This window comes from Ascaphus truei, chromosome 13, assembly GCF_040206685.1.
Source record: "Ascaphus truei isolate aAscTru1 chromosome 13, aAscTru1.hap1, whole genome shotgun sequence".
NCBI classification, from domain to species: domain Eukaryota; kingdom Metazoa; phylum Chordata; class Amphibia; order Anura; family Ascaphidae; genus Ascaphus; species Ascaphus truei.
The window spans coordinates 22,677,880-22,702,732 of record NC_134495.1 but is presented as its reverse complement, the minus strand read 5'-3'; the positions used below and the strand labels follow the sequence as shown (position 1 = coordinate 22,702,732).

Sequence of the window (24,853 nt, the reverse complement as noted above, 5' to 3'; positions counted from 1 at the left end):
CTGGGAGAAGAGTGATCTCTTATCAGGGACAGCACAGCGCACAAGTCCCCAAACACACAGAGCCGGTGGCCGCTTTGTCACTGAGAATGCCTGTTTGTAGCCTCTTGTACTCTGCCAGCCGAGGCCTCCACAAGCAGCCGCAGCTGCACAATGGCGCTCCTCAGCGGGCGCACTATGGGATGGGGACATCGCACAGCTCAACGGAGCCCATTTTGTCAGCTGCACAGGACACTGCTGCCTCTCTCCCAGAAATTACTGCTCTTATCCCCACCGGCATCAAATAAGTATTGGTAGTGTGTCTGAGTCTGTATATAGAGGTTACACGCTGCATATCCCACACTGCTCTGTATATACAGGTTACACTATGTATATCCCACTGCTCTGCATATACAGGGCGCTGTGTATCCCACATTGCTCTGTATATACAGGTTACACTATGCATGTCACACTCCTCTTTATATACAGGGTACACGCTGTGTATCCCACACTGCTCTGTATATACAGGTTACACTATGTATGTCACACTGCTCTTTATATAGAGGTTACCCACTGCTCTGTATATACAGGTTACCCGCTTTATATTCCACATTGCTCTGTATATAAAGGTTACACGCTGTACTTCCCACACACTGCTCTGTATATACAGGTTACAAGCTGTACATCACACTGCTCTGTATATACAGGTTACAAGCTGTACATCACACTGCTCTCTATATAGAGGTTACACGCTGTACATCACACACTGCTCTGTATATAGAGGTTACACACTACATCATACACTGTTCTGTATATAGAGGTTTCACACTACATCACACACTGCTCTGTATATAGAGGTTACACACTTTACATCACACACACTGCTCTGTATATAGAGGTTACACACTGTACATCACACACACTGCTCTGTATATAGAGGTTACATAATGTACATCACACACACTGCTCTGTATATACAGGTTACAAGCCGTACACCACACACACTGCTCTGTATATAGAAGTTACAAGCTGTACATCACACACACTACTCTGTATATAGCGGTTACACGCTGTACATCACACAATGTGCAACGTTTCCCTCCAGCACTAGACGGGTTAACATTCCCAGCAGGTATCACGTGCCTGTCACACTCCCACCTCACTTCCGGCGGCGCTGCGCCCTGCTTTCCCCGGCGCGGCTCCCATCTCCATGGTGACGCCCGCACACTTCCGGTTCTCGGCGTTAGGCGCCCCCAGACCCGGAAGCGGCGGCGGAGGAGGAGCCTTGGCACGGGTGACACCAGTGACCTCCCGGGGTGAGGGGGGGTCCACTCATGACCTCTGACCCTCGTTATAGACAAGGCCGCCTCCCTTCCCCTCTGACCTTGTTTTGGACACCGTGGCAGCAGTGACCTCTGACCCCGTGGTGAGGAAGTGGGGGTAAGAGATGACCATTATTCTTTAACCTGTCAGATGCAAGAGGATTAACCTTTGACCCTGCACTTGGGGTCACACTAATTGTCCCCCTGCCCCTGTGTGTATTGCTCATCCTCAGTGGCCTCTGATAACACCACCCCTTCTTTATTGTGCAGATTAATTACAACACAGCAAGAGGACTCAGCACTCAAATGTGTTAAATAGCATATTATAACAAATATATATGTACTCGTTTATTTTGCGCTATTATCACAACTGGATTAACACAGCTACTGTACTTCTTGTATTGTACTTGTATTTAAATTATGGCAAAAATATCATTTGTGGGTACATTTGCACGTCTCAGACAGGTCCGCAACCCTGTCTTTTCCCTTTATCGCTTAGCAAACACTGCAGCCAGGGATTCTAGTTAATTAACACAATTCTGCTACAGAAGGGGCGCGCAAACTTTTTTTGCGGCGGCGCCCCCCTCTGCCTGCTCTCCTCAGTTAGAGCGTCCCCCCCACCTTACCTTGCGCGGCAGGCTCATGTCACGTAACCATGACATCACATGACCCAACAGCGTCAAATGCCATGCCGACGCCAAGCTTCTGAACCACAGTAAGTGTAGTTGCAGAGGCCTCCCGTGGCCCCCAAGCATTTAATTTAAATGCCTTGGGGAAGGGCGCGGGACCTCTGCAACCGCCCGCGCCCCCCACCCCCCCAAAAAAATCTAGCGCCCCCCAGTTTGCGCACCGCTGTGCTACAGAGACCTTCTGCTTCAATCCTACAACTATATAATAAAAAAAGGAAAGCCAAAAGCCGTCACCGAGGTCCCTCCCACACCCAATGATTGGGGGAGATTCATCAAATAGGTTTTCCCTACTTTCTCCATGATAAACGTTCCCATCAGCTAATGCAAGGCTATAGGTCAGGGCGATTGCTCATTGCTACTTAAAATTACATATTTATTTCATGCAAATCGAAACACCAAAAAGTACAAAACTACGCGCACACACCCCTCTTCAACTAGTTCTCCAAAGGGGCCAGATCAGAAAACATTTAGTAGAGGGGCCACACGTTTAATATAGTGGAAGTTTTGATACATTTAAATGAAAACATATATTTCAACACTCTGCAAGAATATTTAACATCTGTACCATATACAGGCAGTCCTCGTTTTACAACACTTCGCTTTACAACGAATGGCTTATCCAACGCTATGCAATGCATACCTATGTTCATTTTTACAATGCCAAAATGGCTTATCCAACGCTCTTACGACGCTTTGCAACGTTGTGTATGTTTGTATATATATATATATATATATATATATATATATATATATACACATTCACATAAACAACGTTGCAAAGCGTCGTAAGAGCGTGTATATATATATATATATATATATATATATATATAATATTATACTATATAATATTATATTATACTATATAATATATTATTTATTATGTGATATTATATATATATAATACAGTATATACACTATATAATTTGTGTGTGCTGCATATCTTATTGCCTGCATAAAATATTTGGTGTATTTTAGTGTTAAAAAGGCCTTCAGGAACGGAACCTTTCATTTAAACAGTGTTCCTATGGGAAAACGTGTTTCGCTTTACAACGCCATTTTGAGTAACGCATTGTGTCGGATAACCGAGGACTGCCTGTATATATTTACATTCTAGGGGAGTTTGTGTGGAAAAACTGCACTTGGTTACCTAAGCAATTAGTATGCAATTAGCAGGAGCAGAGTCCAAGGGCCCGAACATGTATTCGTTCATAGCCACTTTCAATATAGTACCGTAGATATTGGTCTGTACTACAAGATGTGATTTGGCTCACAGGGCCCTGGCTACACCTGATACAGGCTGTACACAGCATTATGAGAGGGACAGTGGTATGGTTTTTTTCTTCTCTTGATATTTACACACTGTTGTGTATGATTGTGTAGGGCCGAAACAATAACAATATAACCCCACTTACCAGTTGCCTCATCATTTGCTGATTACCATTAACCTATGGTCTATTAGCAGATGGATATTGGATGTAGCACTGGGGCTTTTTGTCTTTTGATATATACACGAGGTCGCAAATCTCAGTAGCACTCCTTTTGACAGAAATATATGTGGTGGGGTGGGTTTGGGTTCTGAGCTTGCGGAGGTTTTGTGTATTAGCAGAAGGAACCTGACTTAACTTGATGCATGCTGTATGGAGCAATGTATCACTTCAGTCGGTGAGTATTTAGATACCACCTCACACTGCTATTTTTCACACCATGCTGCTAATTGCTGAGTATTAACCAGTTGCTTTGGATAATTGGGGTCTCTTACCTTTGTTTCCTTTGCACTTTAGACATATTGAGCACTTTGTGAGGGATTGTTCAGAGGTCTTCATCTGGAGGTGGCCCTTGGACTCTGCTAATTTCATACTAGATGCTTAGGCAGCTACGTGCAGTTCTTCAATCTAAACGTGTAAGTTAAGGTCATGTAAATATATATGGAACATATGTTATTAATGCTTGCAAAATGTAAAAAAAAGTCCTTTAAACATTTTTTAATGTATTGTATGTCTTTATTTATATAGTGCCATTAATGTACATAGCGCTTCACAGTAGTAATACACGTGGTAATCAAATAAAAGATAATATAAATAACAGATCATGGGAATAAGTGCTTTAGACATAAAAGTCTTTAAAATCACATTATAATAAGCTTGTGGCTCCTCTAGTACTAAATGTTTTCTGATCTGGTCCCTCTGGAGAACGAGTTGAAAATGTCTGGCTTACATTGTTATGTATGTATGTGTGTATATCTCTAGCGATGGTATTTTTAACTCACGTTTGGGAAGTTTTATACTTTGGCAGGGGTTTTCGACTCCAGTCTTCAAGACCCGCCAACAGGTCAGGTTTCCAGGATATCCCTGATTTAGCACAGGTGGTGCAGTCTTCGACTGAGCCACCTAAGCAGGGATATCCTTAAAACCTGACCTGTTGGCGGGTCTTGAAGACTAGAGTTGAGAACCCCTGTTCTATAGTCACTTTTTTTTTTTTGAATGAAATGTAATTGAGTGTAATTTGTAATCGCCCTTTTTTCAGTCTTGTGGTATGTCATTTGTTATATTGCACCCGCTGAACAACCTGCAATACCAGGTTTATAATTGCAGCAATGAATAAAGCTGTATCATTTTATTTTTTTTGCTTCTGTTTAATTACTGGCCTTTGACCCATGACCAACCCACCACCTCTGACTTAAGAATTTAGTGGGACCTGTTGGGGAGAACAATGAAATGAAACATTTACTAATTATCATTTCTGTTCCCCCCCCCCGCCTCGCCTCCTTCGTACCCCACAGTTTACAATGAGCCTCGTGCCCCCTGGCCAGGAGCAGACCACTCGCCAGGATCAGAAACCTTCCTATCGTCACCCCCACGAATCGGTGTCCCACTTCCAAGGATTTCACTATCAGCCGGAGATGTGCAGGAGGAGCTGTGGGTATTATGGGAATCCGGCCTGGCACGGATACTGCTCCAAATGCTGGATTGAGCGGAGACAGAAGAGGCAAGACCCTCAGCCCCTTACAGACGGGTAAGATATACTAAATGGGGGGGGCAAAGGAAAGACACCACCCCTTACCTTTTGTCCTGCTTCATGTGGCATCATATGACGTAGCAACATAGAGGCCACGTGCGCTCCCCTGGCATTTAATTTAAAAGTGGGGAAGTGCCGCGTCCCCCCCCCCCCCCCAGAAAATGATGCTCCCCCATGCCTTAGATGACTTAAACTTTGGTTGTGATTTGGAACACTTTATCACTGTAACACCTCTATGCCAACCCCCCCCCCCCCCTGCACTAAGGAAAAAGGGTAACAAAAAAGTGCCTTACTGTCTCTCTAAGCAAATTAACTTGTGGTTGTGTAGGTGGTCCGCGGTTTACCTTGTTCTCGTGGTGCCGGATGTCAGTGCAGGCTCTTAATGATGAGTGAATTAAGAATAGAGGGTGCCAAAAACTTTGGAGTCACTTTATTAATGTATAACTTGAGGAGGAACAACAGGACTGGTTTTCAGCATGTTTCAGACCCCTGCACTTCGAGTTTCCTTCCTCATGAGGTTTGTAGCAGCACATCTTCCTCTGGAAGCCTTTTGCTCTGCCTGGGACAGAACTGGCCCCTTGCATCCAGTAATTCCCAGCAGTCCCACCCACACCCTCTTTCTGAAGCCCCGCGGTAGGGAACCCACTCCCTGGTGTGGTAGAATTCCTCTGAAGTACTGTGTCTATAAAGGCCCCTAAGCTGGGATACTTGCCCTAAATTCTGAAAAACAATAAAGTTGTTCCCCTTCCAGGCTAGGAGAGCCTGGAGACTCCCTCCTCTGGTTCCTCCTGGGAACTGAGGAGAATATCTACATCCTAAACATTTATAAACTTGGTTTCCCCCACCCCCCCCACCCCCCCACCCCACCCACCTGTTGCTGGGCAGGAGGGAAAAAGCTACTTTAACTAAATCAACCCCCAAAGGGTTGATCTTTCCCAGTACCTTCTAGAATAAAAGAGCTGACCAATACTGTGCTGAGCAACCTGCAACATAGAATTGGTTACATGAAAATGGTTACTCCAAATAAGTTACATGAAATATGCAACATCTAGGGCCTAAAATAATTTAACCCCGTAACTGCCTTAGGCCGAGTTCAAGGTGCTTACTACACGACGTGTGCGCGCGCACGATCGGAACAATGACATGGTTTTCAATGAACCATGTCCGGGTTGCCATTTCTTGTGGCGGCAAAGTACAGCGTTGTTGCTGCTACATTTTGCCGCTACAACCGCAAAAAAAAAATTTTTTTGGGGGGGGGGGCGGTAGTCGCGTCACGTGAGCTGGTTCAGCGAACCAGCTCCGTGACACATTGGCCACGTCCCCAAACGCCGCAACCCAACTCCTGCATCCTGAACACAGATCGCTGGGCTGCAGGAGCGTGCGGTGGAGGCGCGCACAGGAGCACGCAGCCGCGGCACGCACCCTGAACTCGGCCTTATAGTGCCGGCGACGTCTGGCTGCGGTCGCTGGAAAAATCAAATCGAGATGACTTGCAGCGATCGCGACCAAGCCATCGCGTCGCGCTTGCTATAGGCGCACGCGATGGCACCCCCGCCCCGTGCTGCGAGTTGCTTGGAGTCCATCAGGTTGCGCTGATGCAGGTAATGAGCGCCACCGGGCACCCCGTGTTGCACGGCACGCGCACTTGGGCCTTAGCCTTGGGGTGCTACATCACTTTTGATCACTTACATATGCAGTGCTCTCTCTCTTTTCTTAAAACCAGAGGTTTGGTGGAGGTATGTTCATTAATCTCATTATAATACGTGCATTTCCATGTTTGATATGTTTTTCTTTGGAAGCGTGCCTACTTTGTGAGTTTGTATGTGTATAAAAGACAAAATGGCAGCACCCACTAGGTAGAATACCTCAGCAGAGGGGGTAGGTGGTGCACGGTAAAGGTAAATAATAATAAGTCATGAATGATCACCGAAGTGATCAAAATACTAGCACAGTACAGGGAGTAGAAGAAAAGGGTGTTTATTCAGTCCATCATGCAGACATATCTTGACATTTCAGTCCCCAGAGGGACCACCCCTGAAGAAGGTCCCCATGGGACCGGAATATTGGGACATGTCTGCGTGATGGACTGAATAATGCACACTCACAAGTGTAGGAAAAATAATCGCTGTATGAATAACCTGATCACAGGGAGGAGTCAGCAGGCCGTTCTTGAACCGGAGTCCCATGGTAAGGCTGGGAAGGAATGATGGTAACATTTCACCAGTGTGGTCCTGAGTCCAGATAATCTGTTAGTTAGCAGTTATATATATATATATATATATATATATATCAACTGTAAATATTCCTGTATATATATATATATATATATATAACATGGATGTAATGCTGCACACCATAAAAAACCCAATAATATACTTGCAGTTACCGGTGCTCCTGTTTCAGGGGATACCTGTCTCAGGGAAATCCAAAAACGATATGAAAAAATAGATGTTCCAGGGCACCACGGAATTTTCAAAATGAATTTATTCAATCAGCAAACACAACGTTTCAACCAACTGCGTGGTCTTTCTCAAGTGAATAGAGTTAGCAGTCATCTGGCATACGGCACCTGGCGCTAGGAGACGTATTTCATTCATCAATGTGCCGTACGGTGTCTTTCAGGTCTAGAAGGTGCCTTATTGCAGAAAACTGTTAAGTAGATAGGGGCCCTAGGCACCAAAATGAGATCCTAAGCGCCACAGGGCAGTGACTCGTGTTTGCCAAATTCTACAACAGAGCTGTGTACATTATCACTACAGTATATAAGAAAAAATATTTTAAAAGAAAGTGGAATTGCACATTTATAATAAAAAAAAAATACCTTTTTTTAATTGAGCAATGGGAGTTGCGCATGGAATTTGTTTAGGGCTATTAGGTGAGTTTTTACAGGGACCCGCTTTCCATGAGCTTAAATGTATAAGGCATTGCCGGTCGCTGCTTGCAGTCCAGTTGAAGCTTCTCCCGGAACTTCTTCTGATGTCCAGGAAAAGTGGAGTGTGAGTCGGGAATGCGTGTGAGCAGATATAACTGCACACGCTTCTGAGCTCTCGCTGTGGGCTGACATGTTCCTGGTGTCGGTTTCAGGCAGCACACGGGAAACCAGCTGGGGAAACCAGGGAAGGAGGTTACCGGTGAGCAGTGGAACAGATCAGATCCAGCCCGGGAGTTTATCAGCAGCACAAACTCAGAGATCGTTTCCTTTCCCCCCTCTACATCTTTATACAGACCGGTAACTCCTGTAGACGCTACCGGTAAGTACTTACCTCTATAGGTATCGACAGGAGCCACCTGACAATTACTTAGCTGTCACCCCTAATACAGATAAGCACTGTTATAAATTTTAGGCCCGAACATTCCTATTGACGTCGATAAGGATTTTTGACCGAAAACGACTTGAATGACCACTTTGGAGAATATAGAATTACCCCCTTAGTCTTAACCCACAGATATGTCCTTAGCACTTTTTCCCCACCACAGACGGGTAAGTCCTTACCTTCTTCCACCACTATAGAGAAGCCCCTCCATTCCCTTCCAAGTGACTGCTAGCTACCTTTTTAACTTTCTAAATACCACATAACAATAAATAAATCTTTGGTAAGATCTCTCCTACAACACTGTGTTCATTTCTGGAGGCAATGGGCCATGTTACTAAGCAGTGCTAAGCCTCAGGACTCTGTATGACCTTTTCAGATGCTGTGAGGTGTCTTGTGGCTCAGCACTGCTCAGTAAATATGGCCCCATATCTACAGAAGGTCACCAATAAATTAGAGGTTGTGCAAAGAAGGGCTACTAAAATGGTGCATGATCTACAGCAGGAGTGCGTAAACTGTGGGGCGGGGCGCTTACAGAGGCCCCGCGCTCTTCCCCAAAGCCTTTACATTAAATGCCGGGGGACAGCGCGAGACCTCTGTAAGTTCCCTTACCTTGACACAGGCGGCTTTGGGAGACACAGCGACAAATGACACAGTGGGGGTCACGTGACGTCACAGGACCCCGTGGCGTCATATGATGCTTGAGACAAGTTAAGGGGGCGCAAGGTCAAAAGTTTGTGCACCCCTGATCTACAGCATAAATCGGGAGAGATTAACGGACCTTAATTTGTACAGCTCGGGGGGGGGGGGGGTAAATATGATAGAAACGCAAATACATCAAAGGTATGAAGGAGCAGGAGCAAAGCATATTTCAGAGAAAGAGAAGTGCTAGAACAAGAGGTCAGATTCTGAGGCTAAGGGGAAATGTGAGGAAGTCCTTCACTGAAAGCGTTGTGGATTCATGGAATAGACTCCCAGCAGAGGTGGTGGAGACTAATACAATAAGAAAAGAAAAAAACAATGCATAGGAATCCAAAATATGAACGAAACCAAAGGCCCTAATGGGTTGTGAGGATTCACAGCCGTCAATGTCTGTATTTAAATTCTGACAGGACATTTACGGTAAGGTAGTCTACGTCCTTCTATCTGGCATTCGGACACGATATAAAGGGTGGGTGCAAGGTTGGACAGCAGGCTCACAGGTGGTGTCATGATTACCCTGCAGACGCCGTGTTCCGCCTCCCCCGGCTCTGCCTCAGCTCCCTGGCGCTCGGCGACTTCTCCGCCTTCCTCAAAGCTCTACGTAAGCCAGAGTCGCAGCAGCTGCTGGCACGGTGCACGGACTTCATACAGAGGCTGCAGAGCGCAGAGGTGAGATCCACAGGTGTGTGTAGAGGGGATGGCGACCAAAGTTCCTCTACTTTCTGATTTACAAACGCATTTGCGGGTGTTCACCCCTTTTGCTCGCGGCAGCGAAGGGGTTAGCGCGGGCGGATTTGAAAGTGAGCCCTGTAATGTCTTGCAGGACACGACGCTGGATGCGAAGGCAGAGGAAGTGCAGGGCTTCTACCAGAGGATCGCAGATCATTTCCCCGGTGAGAGCAGAGCAGACCTCCTCCCCCGCATCGCACCCTCCATAGCACAGAGAGGTGGCATCCGACCTTACCAGCTGCCCGCTCTGCTGGTGATTTGTTAAAAGCAATTATGCCTTTTAAATATGAACAGGGGGTCTCCGGAGCTGAACCGCATTATCTTCAGCTCTAGGGACCCCCTGCTTCCCAAGATACGTCGGAAGGTGAGGCCGGTATCTCTCCTGTTTAAAGGTCCGGCCTCACACGGACCAATAGGAAGCCGCAAGTAATGACATCACAGCTTCCTATTGGCCCGCAGGACTTTTAAACAGACCTTTTCTGTGCCTAGCCAGAGCTGCCGGCAGCTCTTTCGGATCCAAGTATCTCGGGAAGCGAGGGGGAATAACATTCTTTAAGGTTTTTTTGTTTTTATAGCTTACCTGAGCCAGGGGGAAAGGAGTTTCGCTCCCCTGAGCTCCCTGTTGCCGATCAACCAGCAGGTTTATCCACCAGGCAAGACTACTTCCCTGTGGACACAAAATGGTTGCAGGGACACAGGCTTGCTTAGGCGACAAGTAGAAAGTTGCAGTTTCATCAGGGATGACGTTGCGACTCTGTGATCCCACTGCCATATTTCTATTTTTTTTATTTTTTTTTGTGTGTCGACACAAAAAACTAGAAATATCTTGGGAACCATGAGGTCCTTGGAAGTCAGGTGGCCAGGGATCTGTTTGAATAGCTCCCTGGGTTAGGTAAGCAGAAGGCGGCACTGATTGCCATGCTTTTGCATTTACATGTTGTTGTTCTTTACTTGCTGTTAAAGTCCTCTCTCCTCGCCCTTTCCAGCACTGCTTTAATTTTTTTAATCTGATGCTCCGTTGAGGAGATCTAAACATATTTGAAATATTAAGTGTCTGGGAGGTTAAAATGGATGTCTCCCCAGTGCTGGCTAAAAGTAACCAAGGTAACCTCCGACACTACAAATTAAAGAGCAGGATATACTCGGGGGTTGCTGCATCATGAACATACCTTCAGCCCCCACCTTCTTTCCTATCCCAGTGTAACTCGAGGTCCCTCGTACAATTCACTGATCCGGCCATTCTCCCCCCCGCCCTCCCCACAGATCACATGACCGAGGAGAGGGACCGGCTGCTGGATAACATTGAGAAGCTAGTTATGACCCAGCTGTACAAGTCGGTTTTCTGCCCGGACGGCTCGCAGGACGAGCAGAAAGACCTGTCCCTGCAAAAGCGCATCCGGTGAGTGTCGGAGCTCCAGGGCGCTCATTTATTGAATTGCATGAGATGGGGCCTGGGAGTAGAGGCGCTAGTCCTGGGACTGAATAAGGGTACGATTACTGTGCCCTTCCTCATTACAGGCATACCCCACATTATCGTACGCAATTGGTCCAGAGCATGTATGTAAAGCGAAAATGTACTTTAAGTGAAGCACTACCTTTCTCCCCACTTATCCATGCTTCGGTACAGGTAGGGAGCCGGTATTGCTGTTCAGGACGTGCGGACAGGCGCATGCGCGAGCTGCCGTTTGCCTATTGGGCGAAGGGAATCGGCGCATCACTACTACGGCGGTCAGTAGGGCAGAATAAGTGTCCGTACTTGCGAAGCGAGTGTACGGGTATGGGGCTATTGAAAATATGTCCTTACTCACGAGTGTACTTAAAGTGAGTGTCCTTAAACCAGGGTATGCCTGTATTAATACAGATTTGTGGGGGTGCACCAGCAGCTGTTGGAACATTAATGCTGGGAGCGATTGGTAAATACATCTTTGCTTTCAAAATGAGGGCATGAGCAGAAATGTAATAAAAGGGGTTTCTTGGGGTGCAGAGCTTATGTCTACATAAAGTAAGGATTGTATATTGATTTTGAGATACAAAATATTCCGTGGTGCCCAGTGCGTGGTGCCCAGTACGATGGAGATTTGATGAGCGCGAGTTCCATGGCGTTTAGCTGATGGTTCATGCTGTGTGTTCCTTTGCCTCTCTCCTTCAGGTCTCTGCATTGGGTGACCCCCAAGATGCTGCAGCTCCCTCTGAACGAGGAGAATCAAGAAACGAAAGACAAGGTTTTCGCCGCCGTCACCGGTAGGTGGACATGTAGTTTTGTGCTGCGATCCTGCACATTAAGGGACTTAACTCAGAAATGGGGTTTCCTCAGCACGTCGCTTTCCTATGTGTGCTAGGACACATACCATTAAAAAAAAAACTATAGGCGTCACGTTGGTCCTACTGTCATCTTCTGGTTGCTATATTCTTTAAAGCGTTCTCCAATATGGTGTGTACATGAGCTTTTAAAGAGTGTGGCACAGATAATGTCTCAAAGGCTCATGTACTAAATATATCTGTGTGAAGGCGATGTAGTGGTTCAAGTGCAGGGCTTGGACCCAACTTCTGCCACTTGACCTCACTTCATTCTTCCTGTTCCTTAATACTGGGGAATTGGAGTGTACCCTCCTCTAGGCTGCAGCTATACAAGATAATCATTCTTACTAAATAAGGTTAGAAATGGTATTGTTGGTTGCATAAAAGGTTTCCTTAGGCTAAGGGCCTGCTGCCGACGCACGTGCACTTCACCGCGGTCTGTAGGGAGCTTTTATTTAGGCGCAGTGGGTGTGGCCAAAATGGGGCGGGCCATGACGGGCGGAAGGGCTGCCCGTTTATATTAGAGCTCTCCCAGGTCAGGGCAGTATACACGCAGTGCAAACCCCCCCCCCCCCCCTCACCCCTGCAGCAACGGATTGCAATGCCAAGCTATAGAAGTTCTGGAGCCACATCACATCTGTTTAGTGTCAAGGCCGCAGGTTTGTGTGTGGAGCGGAGATTCCAGCCCAGGATCTGTGTGTGTGTGTGTCCACCCCCCCCCCCCCTCCCGGTTATGCCAGGCTGCCGGCGATGTCCCCTCCTCATTGGCTCCCTGCCACACCACGTGACGCGTCGCCGCTAAGGATCACAATCCTATTGTAGCCCCTGCTGGCTGAGGCTGCGTCCATAGATGGACAAGCCGCGCTGAGGCGTGCGGACGCTCCGCGCTGAGCCCCTGCATCCTCAATGAGGATGCCTTGAGAGGGGGCTCGCGCGAGCGTCCGCAGGCGTGCTCAGGCTTTGGAGTTTTCAGCCGAGCGCCAAGCTGTTTTTCAGCGCGCTGTCGGCTGAAAACATCCAATCAGCCTGAAGCAGCGTTGACGTCACGGCGCCGTGACATTGACGTCAGTGCGTCGCGGGCGATTGGCCCAGCGACGTCACTGCCCCGCCTCCAACCACCTCCCCCCGGCTCCCTTCGCGCACGCTGGCTCGCCTGCAAGTCCGTGCAATCGCGGTGACTGAAGCAGGCGAGCCTCAGCGTTAGCGCGTCTCCGCTCTCCCCACATCTCTATGGCCCGGGCCTGACGCGTCACAGTGTATAGTGAGCCTGGACGCGAGGCACTAGGGACATCTAGGGAGGAGGTAAGGGGGCGGGTGAGAGGCGTGCGTACGCCTGTGCCGCCGGCTGCACTGGGGACCTAGCCTTAAAGGAAATCTGCCCTTTTCAAATAACCGACTAGTAACAGACTTTGGGAAAATCTCTGGATACAAAATGAATAATCAGTCAGAGGCTTTAAATTTGAATCTCCGAGATACGGAGATAAAATTATTAAAATTGAATTTCAACTATAGATGGAGTTCCTCACATATTAAATATTTGGGAGTAAATGTGACTAGGAACTACCACTCTTTATACCAAAGCAACTACCCACCCTTGTTTGATAAGATCAAAAGAGATCTGGCGAAGTGGGAAGGATATCAGGTGTCCTGGATCGGGAGAATAGTATCAGTTAAAATGAACATACTTCCTAGACTATTATATCATTTCCATGCTCTCCCGGTCCAGATACCAGGTTCCGAGTTGAAAAATCTACAAAACAGAATATTTAATTTCATTTGGCAGGGCAAAAGACCTAGAACAGCTAGATCGGTGATGATGACCTCCAAAGACAAGAGGAGGATTGGGCGTCCCAGATATCTCAAAATATTACAAAGCTGCCCGACGAAGGCAGGTGGTGGTGGTGTGGAACGCTGACCCAACACAAAACTGCTGGTTGGCCATAGAATCACAATATGCTAGAACGTCTTGTCTGCGAATGTCTCTATGGGCATCGGATAAGGAGGCGGCGCAAACTAAAATGTTTGAGTTGGTATCGATGAGATTTACTTGGGAGATCTGGAGCAGGTCTAAGGGCAAATTTAATCTCGCGTCTCCCGTTTCACAACTCGCCCCACTTTTTAATAATCCAAATTTCCCTCCAGGTTGTGATTTATAAACAATTTGATCAATTTAAAGCTAAAAATATTAGAGTAGTTGCCGACCTATTGAATAATGGAACATTTTCTAGTTTCCAAGAGCTCCAAACCAGGTGTGAGGCACCAGATCTTAGTAATTTAAATATCTTCAGATTGGGCAATTTCTACAAAAAATGTCTCCAAAATTAGAATGTACCTCCATCACAAGTTTCGAAGCATTATGTAGGGGAGAGGCAGTTATCACAAAGGTTTGACAACTACAATATATGGCGGATTGGAGGCTTTGGTCTGATCATGACTATATGCTCAAATGGGCGGCGGATTTAAATATAGAAATTGACAGAGATGATTGGGAGGATATATGGGAGTCTGCTGCAAAAACCTCCATATGCACAACTATTCAAGAAAATATATACATAATTCAATTCTACTGGTACCTCACCCCAAGTCGGCTGAAACAAATCTACCCTCAGGTGTCTGATCTGTGCTGGAGGGGTTGCGGGCAGAGAGGCGATATGGTCCTTATTTGGTGGACTTGCCCGGCGATAAAGAAATATTGGATTACTATCCAAACTATTATTAAAGAAATAACGGATGTGTTCATTCCTATGGACCCACTGATTTTTTCTGTTGGCTAAACCAGTTGAGGATATCGGTCGCCCAATAAGAAAGTGTACATAATTAATTTTGACGGCAGCTAGATGTGCTGTGGCGGCCTCTTGGAAGAAGATAGCCCCACCCCCCCTGCCTCTAGGCAAACTGTTGTGATGGAGAAACTGACCGCCTTCTTGAAGCAGTCAACCGATGAATTTGATAAAACATGGGAGCCATGGCTGGGTCGGTGATCGGAACTGATCTACAATTGAGATTGGCTATGTTGACTACGGGCAAACAGGGGGGATCACTGTCCCTTCCCCACCCCCTCCATCTCTCTTGCTCTTTACTATTTCTTTGTACTTCCTGTAGTAGGACAGTTATTGGATAACGCTGGATGGTCCCTGTTACCATCTGGAGGAAAATCAATACACCTATAGTAGTGTTGACAAATGAAATTAAGATGTTGGTCAGGTGTTCTTTAATATTATTCTTTGTTTTTTTTTATTTTCTATATTTACTGGGAAAAAACACGGTGTTCTGTATTCAATTAATGTTTTTAAAATGTTGTGTATCTTATGTTCACCCAATAAAAAAATATATAAAAAAAAAAACCTAGTGATGGATTTTTGACGCGTCTCTTGGTTTCTCGTCCCTGCAGCTTTGATAGAGATGGATTCCAAGCGAGCCCCTCAGGACAAGCTGACCTGCATCACCAAGGCCAGTGACTGCCTCTTCAAAGCCATCCGAGGCTCCAAGCGGGAGCCAGCGACGGCCGACGACTTCCTGTCCTGCCTGATCTACACCATGCTGAGGGCCAACCCCACGCGGCTCTCTTCCAACCTCCAGTACATTACCAGGTTCTGCAACCCCCCGCGGCTCGTGACGGGGGAGGCCGGTTACTGCTTCACCAACCTGGTGAGTGTGTGCCATGCAGAGACCTGATGATGTGTATATACAGAGGCATTAACTAACACTAGCAGTCTGGTACCGCTATGCTGTGCACTTACTCCTTCCCCTACTGTCTCTTTAAGTGTATCGACATTCCACATGGGCAGGGATTGCAATTTTGTTTATAGTGTTTGATATCCCATATATTATATCTCCCTGCAGTCTAATGTAAGTGCTGCATACATTGTTGATGCTATAGTAATAAAACTATACATAACGTACATATGGAGATGTTGCAACTTCTGCTCGTTCTTTTCTTCTATGGCAGTCATAATAATGGGTTTACTCCTCCAACCAGCCCAGGTAGGACAAGCACTTCCAACAACCGCCCTATATAAGGAGGCATCTCCTGTCTCAGGTCAGTTATTCTTGCCCTATACTGAGGGAAGTTTGGACAATTTTGTTTTATGTTTCTCTTGGGCTGCTTTCATGCCTTTTTAGTTGGGAGCAGGGGGTACTTTCCCTGTTTCCCCCCCCCCCCCCAATTCATGAAGAAGGCTTTCTAGCCGCCATGGTAATCTGCATAGGCCGCTCCCAGCGCTGAGGCATCACCCCCCCCCCCCCCCTGGATCTCCTCTATCTGTGGGCTGCATGGTGTTCTCCCCGGGGATTTCGGAGGCCGATGACTACATGACGCTGCACAGTGACGACGGAGTGAAATCACTACGGAGCGTAATCACTACGGAGCGTGATTTTTGCCGCTAAAATTTGTTTTCAAGCCTCTTCATTTCTGCCGAGATCCTATACCGGGGAGGAAACTGGATCTGGAGGCCACATATGTTAAGGAGTGCTTTCAAGGGTGATTTTGTTCTCTATTGAATGGAGTAGCAGCATGTCTGCTTCTTTGGCAGTTACAGGGCACCTCAAAGCTGACCAGCCTCTCAGGTTGTTAAATCTAGAAAGGCTGCCTCCAAGTCTAAATGCTGTGCAGACAGAGGTTAAGGTAGCAGCTACCTACCCAAAGAGATTTTGCACTGATTGCATTAAAAGACGTGGACACCAGATATTTTAAAATGTTTTAAGTGTTCCCTTGTGTGGATAGTGAGTTAGCACAACTCCCCTCCTCGGCAGGACGCTGAGTATTAAGTGAAAGAAGGGCCTCTACACCTTGTTGCAGCTCTAGTTCTTTGCACAAGACTCCGATGTAAGTAAATTGAGTAATACAGATAGCTCTTCCAAGCAGTTTTCTGCTGCAACTATAGCAGACTGCTCTGTGCGGTTTACTTGACTAAATTACAGTTTGCCTTGTAAGTCTGCGCCTAAGCAGCTATTTGGCACTTGTTCATGAATCAGAATGTCTGTCCCTACAACCCAAAGCACCTCATTGTAACGAGCTGCATTTGGAGAAAATCTAGTCCCTGTTCTCTGACAGCACACAGATAACAGAAATTATGCAGTCTACAACATAATGCTAGCCGCTGCATACCTCAAGTCAATTTGTTCTGATTGCATCAAAAAGATAACCAAGGAAGAAAACTCTGCCTATTTAACTAATTCCATCGACTGGAAAACGTTGGGAGAGAGTGCAGTCTCGAGTATCTTTTAAAAAGAACGGAATCCCAGACTTTATTACACTTGCAGCCTGACAGTATTGTCTATTATTCCTCATCTGAGAACGAGGAAACCTAGACAGACATGAGGTCCTTCGAGATCGATCATCTTTCAGGATTCTATGGATCATAGAATAGGTGTCCTACTCACACATTATTCGATGATTGGTGAGACGCTGTAGCCTTCGGTTGATATCATCCGGCTTGTCGTCAGATCTTCAACTTACACAATAGTAGTAAGAAGAGCATTATGGGTTTGACCACAGCAGAGATAGTTTTGTCTTTAATAATTTTCCAGACCACCAGGACGGGGATAGCCATTCAATAGGGTAACCATCAAGAAACGGTTCATAAGGCACTCGGGGCCCCAGTCCAGCAGACATCACCAGTTGCTGGCAGGTTTTCTGGACTATCCATAAATCGTGTGACTCCTGGGTTCACCAAATTGTAGCTCAAAGATATTACTAGGAATTCCTGAAGATGCCAGGTTATATCTTCAGACATAAGATATACATTTCACAAATGAGCCACACAAGTTGTCAGCCTTCTTGGAGAGGCAAAGTATTTTATTCGGTCCTGTTTGTAGTGCAGAAAGTATCCGGAAGATTCAGAGTAATCCTAAATTTGGAAGATGTCAATTCCTTTCTCAACATCTACCACTTCAGAGTGGAGTTTTTAAGGGAAGTCAGACTGTAGCAGTGAGGAGAGAAAAAAAAGAGTATTTTGGTGGCTATATATCTAAAGGATGCTTATTTCTAAAGAAGAGGATCACATCACCAGTTCCTGAGATTGTTTGTTCGGATGACACTACAAGTTTATGGCTCTTCCCTTGGGACTGGACACCGCACCCGGAACCTTCACAAAGGTCATGGCAGTAATACCTGCATTGCTGAGGCAAAAATACATTTTTGTGATCACATACTTAGATGTCCGGCTAATCAAAGCCCTGTTGGATCAAGTTACCAAAGACCATGTGCGTATGGTGTACAACGTCTTAAAAGGAGCATGCGTGGATCAATCTAAAGAAAATGAGTCTCGTGCCAGCTCATCTGTCAATTTCTAGCAGTCGTGTTCGACACGAGTAGGGCTTGTAACTACCAGTAAAAAAAAAAAGAGATTCAACTTTTTAGAAGGCTTTCAAGACCATCAAGAGTGCAATTCTTGCACATAATGAGTCTTAATTTAGTTACAGAGAGAGTTCCTTGGTCCATGGTTCAACTCGGACCGCTTCAAAAAAATTTCAGTTTGTGATCACTGAAATCTCAATCCAGATTTTAGACTTTGCGTATTATCTAACAGAACACAGTCTGCAATGGTGGCGAATCGCAATAAAAAAAGAAACTTGCACAAGGGCAAATCTTTTATCCCTCCAGTCTGGACAGTATTAAAGCCTCATGATGAGGCATGGCGTGTCAGGATCAACTGATACAGGGATTCAAGTCACGTCAAGTCTCCCGATCAGTGTGGTGAAAGTTTGAGCCATATTCTATGCCATTCGTGGCCTTCAGGCGATAGAGGCATTTACTGTTAAGGATCCTATCAGGTAACTTCACAGCAGTAGCATACATAAGCCGACGGGGAATAAGGAGTCTGAAGATTCAAGGAAGCCTCCAGAATCCTGCACTTTGTGGAAAAAACAGTTCCTTGCATCTCAAGGGACAGAAATTACTTTCTTAGCAGGTATTCAATATAGCCAAGAGAGTGGGAACTAAACCAGGAACTGTTCGATCAGTTAGTTTGAAAATGGGGTCAACCAGAGGTAGACCTCAGGGCATCAGCCGTCAACAAGGTACAAAACAGTTACTTGAGACTTTCATCTCTGCTACATTTACTGTCCATATCTTCTTTTAAAGCAGGTGATGAACAAGATCAAAAGAGACAAAGCTCAAGTTCTTCTAATAGCCCCATATTGGACCAAAAGAACATGGTTTGCGGACTTGACCAATTTGTCAATACTGTGGCCATGGATTCTCCCAACATCTCCGCCATTCTTGACTCAAGGCCCAGTTTTTCTCCAATCCTCAATATTTTACATTGATGGCGTGGAACTTGAAAGGATGTAATTGAGAGCTCAGGGATTCTCCAATGAAGTTATTTCAACTCATGGGTTCCAAGAAAGCATGTGACTTCTAAAATCTATTACTGAATCTGGAGAACTTTTCCCCATAATATGAAACTGCGAAAAGGTTTAACATTTGCAGCTGGAAATCCATAGTTCACTGGACTTCCTTCAACAAAGATTTCAAAAGGGTTTGAAACTAGCATTTCTCAGAGTCCAAGTTTGTGCATTAGGCACATTCTATCATAAACAGATTGCTCAGGATCGTATAATCGCTAGATTTGAGTCGTATCTAGAATGGGACCCACAATCAGGATTCCTGTTTCTCCGTGGGATTTAAATCTGGTGCTGGAGCAGTTAATTTCCTCCACATTTCAACCGGTTCTTGAGCTTCCTATGAAGTTGCTCAAAATAGAAGCAGTTTTCCTTACGGTAATTATGACAGCACGTAGTGTTGGAGAGCTCTAGCCTCTTTCCTCCCATGAGCTATTCTTTCAGATACATCAAGATAAGATAGTGTTAAGGACTATACCACATTTTCAGACTAAAGTCATGTCATATTTTCATGTCAATCAGGATATTGTGGTTCCCTCATTCTGTCCCAATTCGACTTGATTGAGAACGTCAGTGGCACAAATATCGATGTAGTTAGGGCTCTAACAATATTTGCACAAAGGACGTCTAGTATTAGGAAAACCTTTAGGTTATTTGTGCTGTTTGGACACAGAAAGGGTCAGGCAGTATGTTGTCTCTGTATCCAGATGGATCAAAGAAGCTATGACGAAGGCCTATAAATCGGCAGGAGTAATTCCTCTTGTAGAATTGAAGACTCATTCCATCAGGGCTACAGCAGCTTCCTGGGTGAAGAAGTCCCAGGGCTCTCCTGTGGACATTTATTAAGCATCAACATGGTCTTCGCATTTGTTAAACAGTACCGAATCATCTGTGAATGCAAGGTTTGGTAGAAAGGTGCTTCATGCAGTGGTTCCAACTGTAAAAATAAGTATTCTGTCCCAGTCCCAAAATTGCTCTGGGACATCTCATTATTATGACTGCCTTTAGAAGATGTAGAATAAATACATTTAACCTTTTTTTTAATATTTCACGTTCTTCAAGTCCTCTATGGCCACGTACTTCCCTCCCTTGTTTCTTATTTCATTATTATGTTTTGTGCTTCCCTTGAAGAGCCTTTGACAGAAGATAACTGACCTGAGATGGGAGACACCCCTTTTTGTAAAGGGCGGTTTTAGGAAGTGCTTGTCCTGCCTCAGCTGGTTGGAGGAGTTAAACTCATTATTATGACTGACGGAGAGGAATTTAAGAACATTAAATATCAAAAGGTACATTTGTGTATTTTGTCAGTTAAGTCTGAGAAGATACACATTTCAGCGCAGACCGTTAAGAAACATAACAAGTTTATTCCATTATTCTGGTTCTGGAGCGGGATGGATCCAGCATAACTCAATGCATTTGCGAACCCCTCTTTTGGTGAAAAAGCTAACACTTTTCTTATCTGCTTCCTCCAAGTGCTGCTCAGTTGCATTTATTGAAGCGCTGGGTGCCTCATCCCTGGGTCTTGCGCAGGATGAGTTCGACCATCTGATGCAGGAGCAGAGCCCAGAAGTCACTCAGCGGTCCGACAGCGAGCAGAGCACCGTGCACCGGGTACAGCAGAACAAGAAGCTTCTCGCGGAGTTGCGGTGCCGGCAGGACGTTCTGATCCAGAAGGCGGGGCTCTTGGAGAGAGAGGTGAGAGCCTGGCCTCTGTCTGTGCAAGAAGAAGTCCAGGAAATCATCCGCAGGTTCCCCTTGAACATTAATCGCACTTCAGCGAGCCTCAACTAAAAAGGAGCCTTTAACACCTTCCTAATCATGCGCAGAGATGGACTACAGAACTCTGTTGCACTTTCAGCTGCTCGAAAACCCGTTTGAATGTGAGCCAATGCAGCTGGAAGATATTTCTTAGTCTTCTATTCTATAACATATTAAATTGCCTATATTATAATAAAACTCTGGCTGCTGGTAAAGACAAGATACAGGCAAATCCTATAGCAGGAGAATAATGGGTCAGCTGGACATGTCGGTGTTACTCCGTTTATGCTGACCCGAGTATCCGCACCAGTTTCTAGGACCAAAATAAAGCAATGGCCGAGACATTTAAGCAGTTGAATCTTGTAGACCCCCTATAATAAGATCAAAACCATGATAAGATGAGACATGGGAGTATAATGTTATATCAGTATGTGCTGAAAAAGGAGTTCACATAAGCAAACCCCCCTCCATCTTTATTGGTCCTCTAACAGGGATAGGGTGGGCTAGAGCTCGGATAAACACATGATTGATAAGCATTCCCCCATTAAAACAAGATTCTTAATTTCTAAAGAAACCAAAACAGCCCAAAATGTTGCTGAAAGTCAGATTACATTTGAACACAATTACATTGTATGTAAACCAACAGGGATTGCACCTGCCATTCAGCACCGAAGCAGTTAAACCATAGAGTTTCAGAAGGTAAAAAAAAGTCTACCCCTGAAGGGGCTAACGGATTAGTTTATGCCTGACGAATGGCGAGTCTTTCTCCAGCTAAGTCTATTACAGGACAGTAGGAGTCGCCTGAATTGTGAGGTTTTAGGTCATGGTTATAAGTGCCTTATTTAAATCAACCTCAAAATCCAACAACCTACATCATCCGGCCCAGAACATAACCCAAAATAAACCAGCAAGCAGCAGTGTTTTGCTTTCCTTTGAAAAATAAATATTTATAAACAAAGAAATGGAGTTCAAGAACTACAATGTTTAAAACTTTCCCCGGAACAGCACGTTCCTGTTATGTAAAAACCACGAGAACGTTATCACATCAAAACATTGATATCGTACGGCGCCCGCCCTGGACGTGATTTTGGGCTGGACCCTCGTTTTTTCCGCTGTCATTGCAAGGGGGGGGGGGGGGGGGAGGGGAGCTAGCGGAGGAGCAGCTTCTGATCCTGTTTATCCAGTATCTCGGGGAGTCAGAACCGGCTCTGATCCAGTCAGTCTCCTCTTGTGATCAAGTCCTCGATATAAGTATCCAGCTCATCGTCTGTATTTAGATCTATATCCTAGAGGGAGCAAGACGGGACCAGGTTATAATCTGCATTTCTACAATACCCCGAAGCAGCCAGATGCACGGTTATTGGCCGAAAACTCCTACTGAAGTAAATGGGAGAGTTTTTGGCCGGTAACCATGTGAATGGCAGTTTCAGACGGCCACCAAAGAGTCATATTTACACTTAAATGGGTAGTGTTTTAGCATTTCTCCAGGCACCAAGTAGAACCATATTTATATGGTTCTGGAATAATGCTAAAACACTGAAGAAGCCGCAATATCACCAAGAAACGTTACAATAAATAGTGTCATCATACATATGTACTGGTCCTTCTAGGTTTGAGTAGACATCTACCAGAATAAAGCCCAGAATTAACGTGTGTCATATATAGCAGCACTAACCCAGGTGCAGAAAAACGTTATTAAAAAGCATTGTAATCCTACACATACCTCTGACAAATGTGTTTTCAATGTGGAACACCGCCGTGCAAGATTTTGCCTTAAAGCTCTGGCTTTGCATTAATCTTACAGCCATAGTGGACAAATTCAGCTAATAAGAGGGCCCTCACACCCCATGTTTGAATTTGAAATATTACAGCTGTGTAGCATTAAACTCTTTACTGCCAGAGGAGCTTGCATAGCACTGTAATGTAGCCACTTGAGCAAGTGGATGGGCAGGGTCTCAGGCAGACCACAGCATCCCTCCCACTGACCCCACAACTCCAGGCTTTTCTGTGGCAGTGTTCGGAAGATCTCTCTCACCTCCTGTACTTTCTGCAGTAGAGAGACAATGTTAGTTCTCAGTTTCTGCAGCTTCTCCTCGGTTTCCCTTAGCTTCCTCTCTGCGGCGCGCTGATTCTCCTCTGAGGCTTTGGCCCGGATGTCCGCGCGGCTCTGGTAGGAGTTGCATAGGTTTTGTAGCCCCACCTCGTACTGCTTGAAGTATTCCTTCTGCAGAGGGGAAGAGGTGAGCAGGTAATGAGGGACAAATATGGCAGAGCACTCTTCAAGGAGATCCCAGTATATGTATTATATATATATTTATTTATACTAACTGCCTTTTACAATTATTTGGGGGGGGGGAGGGGGGGCATGAATCGCAAATCGCACCTGGGTGATATAGTCATGCAATAAAGATTTGGCATATTAAAAACTTGGTGTTTCGACATGATTTGACACTGGAAGAAAGATTGATTGATTTTGGAGGGTAAACAATGGGAATTACCCGCAAACGCACTGCAGTATGCCTGATTTGCAAATGCTGCCACTGATTCAGTGTGAAGAGGGGAGATGTGATAGAACACTGCGCCGTTTGAGGATTTCTTTGTGCACTACTAAGAATAGCAGTGCTACACACTGCATACTATTTAATTTCAAATACAGAATGGCCTGCAACAGGCTCTCTGGCAGAAAAATGGTTAACAATCCGTGATTCCCAATCGGGTGTTGGCCCCCCAAAATCTGTAATGGTAGATCCCAGACAGTATAGTGGCTTCCTCAGCCCGTGTGGGGACTGTGTACTTAGTAAGGCCCCAAATTGCATCTTTGGTTGGGGGGTATAGCAGTAGATTGAAAAGTCATTCCCCACAATGCTTTGCATCCACAGCAGCAAGGCATTGTGTGACGTGGCTTTGGAAACTCCCACAGAGTGGCAGCTATACCCCCCATGCTGCCTATATACACTGGGGTGCAGTTTGGGACTTTAAGTGTGGCACCCTCCCTACACACCCTCCCCCTCCCGCCCCCCCATTAGGGGGTCGCAGAACATATTTTCTAGCAGGGGGTGCACAATGTTAAAAATAAATAAATTGGGAACCGCTGTTGCAGACTAAACGGTGTTACGGATCGTCAGAGAACTTGGGGAGCGCAGATACCAACAGAAGAATAGAAATACAATCGTGCAATATCGCCTCTTCAAAATGAATGAATTGAGTATATCAGTGTAAGAATTGCACTCATGTTGAATAAATCAATTCGGCATAAATCCATCGTGGCAGGGAATAGGTTAATCCTGTCTTCAATAGCTTGTCAGGATATCAGAAGCTTGCTGCTCCTGAAGAAGCTGTATGCGAAATATGTAGTGTGACGATTTCTGGAGACATTAAGAGAAGGGCACTGGCGCTGAAATTGTCACGCTGTTTCCTGCATCCGGGACCATCTGCCGGGAATGACGGGTGACATGACGAGCGACGCGGGGGGCCAGCGACAGGGTGAGATCTACATCTTCCTTCTTAGACTGCAATCTATAAACGCTGGTTTTTTTTATCTTGGAGAGTGAGTGTGCACTCTGCTGTTTATTAATAAATAAACCTTACCTTTTGACCACCTGCACAGTTATTTGTTGTGTCTCTTACTCTGAGATCCTGCGAAGCTTTTGAAGACACTTTTAACCTATTCCCTGCCGCGATGGATTTATGCCTAATTGATTTATTTGTG

General features: G+C 45.6%; 2 protein-coding genes across 7 annotated transcripts in view; one reads left to right on the top strand and one right to left on the bottom strand.

Annotated features, from left to right (window-relative positions):
• Positions 1–23,497, top strand: LOC142465051 (rab5 GDP/GTP exchange factor-like). Of its 2 annotated transcripts, XM_075568934.1 has the most exons (10): positions 1–1,416; positions 3,769–3,887; positions 4,767–4,999; positions 8,087–8,253; positions 9,539–9,684; positions 9,839–9,908; positions 11,008–11,143; positions 11,894–11,985; positions 15,434–15,690; positions 20,860–23,497. In XM_075568934.1, exons 2-10 carry the CDS (start codon positions 3,849–3,851, stop codon positions 21,175–21,177), a joined length of 1,458 nt encoding a protein of 485 aa, XP_075425049.1. In that variant the 5' UTR covers positions 1–1,416; positions 3,769–3,848; the 3' UTR covers positions 21,178–23,497. The 2 variants fall into 2 exon arrangements, with proteins under 2 accessions (XP_075425049.1, XP_075425050.1); XM_075568935.1 differs by lacking the exon at positions 3,769–3,887 and having other exon boundaries at positions 2–1,416.
• Positions 22,065–24,853, bottom strand: part of MORC2 (MORC family CW-type zinc finger 2) — a 29,067-nt gene continuing 26,278 nt past the window's right edge. For 4 of the 5 annotated variants that reach the window (XM_075568927.1, XM_075568925.1, XM_075568928.1 and 1 more), the window contains exon 26: positions 22,553–23,368. In XM_075568927.1, the coding sequence (XP_075425042.1) occupies positions 22,964–23,368 (405 nt within the window). In that variant the 3' untranslated portion in view covers positions 22,553–22,963. Of the gene's footprint in view, positions 22,431–22,552; positions 23,369–24,853 lie in introns of those variants that run through there. The other variant, XM_075568929.1, reaches the window with a different exon arrangement.

Coding starts and splice junctions, on each gene's coding strand:
- LOC142465051 (XM_075568934.1), top strand. CDS start 3,849: ATGCTTAGGCAGCTACGTGCAGTTCTTCAATCTAAACGT. Junction 8,254..9,538: donor AACTCCTGTAGACGCTACCG/GTAAGTACTTAC, acceptor ATTACCCTGCAG/ACGCCGTGTTCCGCCTCCCC. Junction 9,909..11,007: donor GATCGCAGATCATTTCCCCG/GTGAGAGCAGAG, acceptor CCCTCCCCACAG/ATCACATGACCGAGGAGAGG.